Genomic DNA, 6,097 nt, shown 5'->3' with positions numbered 1-6,097 from the left:
GGGTAGAATATCTGGTTTTATAGTCTGGAGGATGAAGTATTCCATCCTATATAGTTTGAGGGATTATGTAGACTTTTTCCGTGTCACAAATATTTTATTAATTTTTAAAAATTAAATTTTGCCTCAATTTGCCTAAATGTCTAACATGCATGGCATTTCTTTCTCGCGCGTCCCAACACTCCATCTAATGCTATTTCTATGACACAAGCGGAAGAGAGCCCACAACGTGAGGGACAAGATCCCTCGATCCTCAGCAGATGTGAAAGGCAATCACTACGGGAAGCAGAGGCTTCCCCTAGTGTCAAATGCACTCGGGGAAGGCCCAGTTGCACTCGGAGAAGCCTTCCCCGAGTGCAACACTCGGGGAAGAGGGCCCGGGGTATCTCTTCACGGGAAAGGCGTCTTCCCCGAGAGCCGAAAATCGTGCACTCGGGGAAGGCTTTCCCGAGAGCCGTCTAGCACTCAGGGACGAGTTGACGCCGTTGGTGAGCAGACGGCGCCGTTTCCTTCTCTCTCTTTTTAAAATTTTTCTTCCCCGAGTGCAACACTCGGGGAAGACACCCTCTTTCCCGAGCGCCGCAGCCCAGGCACTCGGGGAAGAAACCCTCTTCCCCGAGCGCCGCAACTCAGACACTCGGGGAAGAAACCCTCTTCCCCGAGCGCCGCGCCGCAGCCCAGGCACTCGGGGAAGGAACCCTCTTCCCCGAGTGCCGCAGCCCAAGCACTCAGGGAAGCCTATTTTTTTATTTTTTTAAAAAAATCCTTTGCCTAGTTAAAATCTATACATGCACATTAATCCAAAATTGATATATACACATTATAACCATATGAACAGCTCTATGCTTCCTCTCAGTGCATGGCTTATCTACTATTGCAAAATCACAAACCAATAGAAACGAAGATAACACAGAGTTATTAGTAAGAAGTATTTTTCACTAACTAAAACCACCGGTGCTTATCAAAGATGCAGTACAGATAGCACATTATTCTCAAGAGATGAAAATTGCAATAGCAAAATGACATTCGAAGAGAATCATTATTGATAGAACACTAGGCATGTGGCCGGGTCTAGCTCTGCTCCAAAAACAAAAGCAGAATGACATTCAAAGAGAAAATCATTATCTTGAAGGAAATATTCAAGTCATTCGATTCTGCTATCTGCCAACTAACATACAAGTTTTTGGCAACATACAGGTATGAACAGATGAATATGATAAGGAGCAGCTTGCCTTCATACTAATGCTACAAACACCAATGAAGAAAATGACGAGTAGTTTGCCTTCAATTAGTGCACTGGTTATAAGCACCTGAAAAATCATAGCAACCAATAAGTCTCTATTGTAAAGCAAAGTCACAAGATGACAAGAGCGAAGCTGCAAAGTTACAAATATAAGTAGGAGTCAAGTAGCTATTGTTTCCTAAATGGCCACGGGCTGGCAATGCAGCAACAGCTACTGCACATCTCTCTGGTCCCTACCTACTACAGTCAAAACAAGATAAATAGAATCAACCAATGAGCACGTGGTTACAGTAAGAAATGAAACATTAAGACACAGCAGGTAACTATGATAATTAGGCATCCAAACGGATCATTAGGCAACTCTCCATTTAACAACTCTCCATTTAATAACTATGATAATTAGGCATCCAAACGGATCATATCCTGAACAAGGAACCGATTGTGTATTAGTACAGAAATAACCTTGATTAGTATACACTCAATATAGTCTAGTAGCCGATCCTACACTTTATAGAATATGATAAAGTTACTACAGTGGTAGAGCAATAGCACATTTTCTTCTTAACGTTCTTGATATGTTCCCTTTGAGCACGAGGGGATTGGAATCAGTTAGGCCTGCTCCTGTAAAAAACAGAGGCTTGTCAAAATATCTTTCAGTGGATAGGCTATGGAAGTTACATGTGCTAAATTAGATTGACATAATTCAAATCATATATAGTAGTGTTTATTATTTAATAGATGATAGATGATGAACATTCCTTTTATTACCAACCAAAATATTAACTTTCATAGATACAGAACACAATATTAGGATCAGCACATTCATCTAACAATTTTTCAGGATCAGAGCATTTTTCAGGATCAGAACACAAAATATTAACTGCTACTAGACGCATCAAGAGCTGTTCATGCCCCTGGATTACTCTCTCTATGTGGTTTTGATCTGATAATTAATAATTAGTTATTCAAAAGCTTGTTGATCTTGTTGATCATGCCGCAAGCCTTCCTTGGTCTGCTAGTATCGTGGCTATATATGTGAAATTGATTGGCAAGCTTACCTGAGAAACGAGGGACATGCTTGGTTCAGTTTCCGTGACCTGAATACTGCAATGTGCTACTGTTTCAGAAAAATTTGATGCACCATTTGCTTGAACCATGTTAGAACTATTGACTCCCTGAATAGCTTGAACCATGTTAGCCGACTGCATCATCTGGTGCACCATTTGCATCTTTTGTTTACGGTCTGCAGCAATCTTAGCCTTTAGTTTTGCCTCTTTTTGGCCGAAACTGACCCTGATAGATATCATTTTCATGTAGTCGATCTGACAAACCAAAATATTATATTAAATTAGGCCAGAAGCAAGTGAGGCTGAATCAGTGAAATGCAAACCGAAATAAGATTATGGATTGCATAGCATTTCTTTGTTGCGAGTGGGGGCATGATGCTAATCAGCAGAAGCATGTAAACAAATGCAGAACAAACTAGCCAGAAATCTGAAACCAAAGCACATTGTGTCCGTGGTACTGGATTAGTGGATTGGTGTAAGTGAGGATGAAGTTAGTAAGGCACCCTGTTGCTTTCTCGAATGTGGCCTCCTCGAAATCTGCTACGTATTGGTCAAGGCCCTCCGGAGGTGATCTGCCCTTGTGCAGAGCCCTGCATAATCCAGCCATTGTCTCCTCTCTGGACACAGAAAGTTGAGAAGAAAATCCGACCGGGTGATTATATCAATTTAACAGATGAAGAAATAGCCAATCGCATCGCTAGGCGATTGAATTGAACACGCATCGCATCGATCCGGAAACTAATGCATTCTTCGCGGATTTCGCCCAGGAGACACGAGTTGAACCCTAAATAAACACCCCCTAAACACCAGATCGAACAAACAATCGCGGCAGTACGTCAATCGCGCTCCAGGATAGATGGAAAGAGTAGACGAGAGAGCGCAGTTCGGGATCCACCTCATCCTGCCACCGGACGCTTCCGCCGCCGCCGCCGCCGCTGCTGACGTCCGCCATGGATCCGCCTCATCCTGCCACCGGATCCGGTGGCCGACGGCCGGCCAGAGTGGGGCGAAGCGGCGCCGGGCAGGGCATGGCTTGGACGCGCCGCCGCCGAGCGGGCCGCGGCTGGGGCGGGGCGGGGAGGGGTGGGTTCGGGGCGGAGTGAGCGCGGTGGAGGCGGCGGCGGGGCGCCGTGGCTGGGAGGGCGCGCGTGGGGAGAGAGGGAAGAGAGAGATAGGGTTAGGGGGTGTTGGTGGGCCGGCTGGTCTATTTGTTGGCTGGCTTTTTTTTTCAATTTCTTCCCCGAGTGCCATGTTTTGACTCTCGGGTAAGGCTATTTTCCCTAGTGCAACAGAAGGCACTCGGGGAAGAATTTTTTTTTATTCTTTTTTCTCTATTTTTTTTTTTGTGAGGCCTTCCCATGTTATTTGAAACTTCTTGTTTAAATTTGGAATAATTTTAACTTTTTTTGTTATATTTTGTTAGTTTTTTCATTTTGTTGAATTTCTTTTGCATATTTCAAATTTGAACTGCAAGTATATGAAATAATAAAATTTAGTGCTTCAAATAATAATATTCATGATATTTCTTGTATGTTGAGGCCGTGTCCAGAAACTCACACGAAATGTCGAGCATCTTATTGTCATAACATGACCAAGAACTTGTGGGGAAAGTGTTTTTAAATTATATAAAATCCGAACAAAGTCCAAAATTCACGAAACTTGTCGAGGCGTCGTGTTATCGCATGTAGAGGCTATGATAAAAAATTGAGAAGGTTTCAAACAAGTTACGACGTTAGATGTCTAAAACCCACACATCTCTCCACATGATCATAAGTGATCACATGAGTAGATGTCTGGGTTTTAGACATCTGACGTCATAATTTGTTCGAAATCTTCTCAATTTTTTATCATAGCCTCTACATGCGATAACATGACGCCCAGACAAGTTTTTTGATTTTTGGATTTTTTACGGATTTTATATAATTTAAAAACATTTTTTCCGCAAGTTGTATCTTATGTTACGACAACAAGATGTTTCACATTTCATTTGAGGTTTTGGATACGGTCTTAGCATAAACCAAATATCGAGAATATCATTTTTTTGAATAAAGAAATTCCATTATTTAATGCACCTGCAGTTCAAATTTGAAGTTTGCAAAAAAAATCAATGAAACGTAAAAAAACAAATGAAATATACTTAAAGAAGTTTAAATATCCCCAAATTTGAACAAGAAGTTTGAAATAATGTGAGAAGGCATCAGAAAAAAACTGGGCAAAAAAACAAAAAAAACAAAAAAACTTCCCCGAGTGCCTTCCTTGGCTCTCGAGGAAGGGCCTCTTCCCCGAGTGCCAGGACAGCAGCACTCGGGGAAGCCAGTATTTTTCCCGAGTGTCAGAATTCAGCACTCGGGAAAGAGCGCCTTCCCCGAGTGTTTTTTTGGCACTCGGGGAAGAATTTTTTTATTTTAAACCCCAACGGTGCCGTCTGTCTGGGACGTCACGGAACACTTTTCTTTCCCGAGAGCGGCTCTTCCCCGAGTGTTGCGCTCGGGGAAGAGGACTTTTTCCGAGTGTCATTCTTCCCCGAGTGCCAGGTAGGCTACGGCACTCGGGGAAGCCTCTCTTCCCCGAGTGCAATTCTTCCCCGAGAGCAATACTCGGGGAAGACTGGCTTCCCCGAGTGCTCGATTTTTGGCTCTCGGGGAAGCCTTTGACACTCGGGGAATTTTGATTCTCCCGTAGTGAATGTGGCATTTAACATGCTCCTTCTCTGGCCAGGGATGATGTGTTCTGCATGCTGTGCACGTATAGGAGGAAGGGCTAAGACTTACTACTCTTGTTCCTGCCTTCCTGGTGCATCATATTCCTATTCGATCCCATCCCCTTTGAGTACTGCCTTCTGCTCACACGCACAATATCATGGACGACATCACTCGTGCCTTTCCATGATCTCTTGGTGGTTTAGTGATCACCGGCCGGCCATGCGTATATATATACACTAATGTACTTATGTACACACATGTTGTTGAGACACCGGTGGTTGTTGGTGGCACATGCAAGTGAGTAATTTATTGAAATTCATTCAGGTACTGTTACAATCTATAGCTAGCATCATTTCCTCTACCATGCATGAATATGAAGATAGTGTTTTATTTCGTCATACATAGAGTACAGTTGCTTTTATCACACTCATCAGATTGTTAAGATTAATGAAGCTTGTCCACTTGGGTTCTGAATCTCTGTCTCACCATGGGTGCTTGCATTTCGGCTAATATAGATGTGAAGCGCCATTCAAAAGTAGTCGTTATCTTTAAAAACTAAAGGGTTCTCAAGAGTGTGATTGAATTGCATATTATCCATATTTTTTTTTGTTTTTTAGAATAGTTCTTGCTTGTAGTAGCTTCCAGATATATCTTTACATTATCCGAGCAGGAAATCCTTGTTGATTTAAAATAACCAAAACTTCAGAATTTTTTAATCAACAAATTATGGTTAATTGTAATAACATATTGGCCATGTGTTATCGTTTAGATCAGTCTCAGTCCTCTATTTCTTCAGTCTGTCATTACTTGCATCAGGGCAGTTTCCATCCTCTATTAACCTAGTCTGTCATTATTTGCATTCGGTATTACTTTGGTTTTCCCATAGTGTTTCCTAAAGATTTATAGTGATGTATGAATAGTGGAGCCTACAAGGAGTTAATTGATAAGGGGGAGTGTTGTGAATTATTATTGATCAATTAAGAGTCAATCTCTGTGTTAACTCAGCAACACAGCACAGAGCTTCCTGGTACTTGATCTTGGTCTCTTCACGGTTAACCGAAGCACTCACTCATGTAAGCTGACTCAGC

At 42.4% G+C, this 6,097-nt stretch overlaps 1 protein-coding gene across 5 annotated transcripts; it reads right to left on the bottom strand.

Annotated features, from left to right (window-relative positions):
- LOC110432031 (protein VASP homolog) lies at positions 1,018-3,573 on the bottom strand. Of its 5 annotated transcripts, none has more exons than XR_002449493.1 (4): positions 3,203-3,573; positions 2,811-2,924; positions 2,299-2,562; positions 1,018-1,861 (listed from the first exon to the last, which is right to left on the bottom strand). XR_002449493.1 is itself a non-coding variant. In XM_021451966.1 (3 exons), the coding sequence occupies exons 1-3, from the start codon at positions 3,257-3,259 to the stop codon at positions 1,850-1,852; spliced, it is 333 nt and encodes a 110-aa protein (XP_021307641.1). In that variant the 5' UTR covers positions 3,260-3,481; the 3' UTR covers positions 1,018-1,849. The 5 variants fall into 5 exon arrangements, 3 of the variants coding, with proteins under 3 accessions (XP_021307641.1, XP_021307639.1, XP_021307640.1); XR_002449494.1 differs by having other exon boundaries at positions 1,018-1,307; positions 1,386-1,861; positions 2,811-3,481; XM_021451966.1 differs by lacking the exon at positions 2,811-2,924 and having other exon boundaries at positions 3,203-3,481.

The sequence above is a fragment of the Sorghum bicolor genome, chromosome 1 (assembly GCF_000003195.3).
Source record: "Sorghum bicolor cultivar BTx623 chromosome 1, Sorghum_bicolor_NCBIv3, whole genome shotgun sequence".
NCBI classification, from domain to species: Eukaryota; Viridiplantae; Streptophyta; class Magnoliopsida; order Poales; family Poaceae; genus Sorghum; species Sorghum bicolor.
This window is presented reverse-complemented; position numbering and strand designations above follow the sequence as displayed.

Bases quoted from the DNA above. Each gene is read 5' to 3' on its own strand.
- LOC110432031 (XM_021451964.1), bottom strand. From the start codon at position 3,259: ATGGCGGACGTCAGCAGCGGCGGCGGCGGCGGCGGAAGCGTCCGGTGG. The intron at 2,563-3,202 runs GTGGATCCCGAA...TTGGTTTGTCAG, and splicing joins GCGTCCGGTGGCAGGATGAG to ATCGACTACATGAAAATGAT. The intron at 1,308-2,298 runs GTAAGCTTGCCA...ATGATTTTTCAG, and splicing joins GCATGTCCCTCGTTTCTCAG to GTGCTTATAACCAGTGCACT.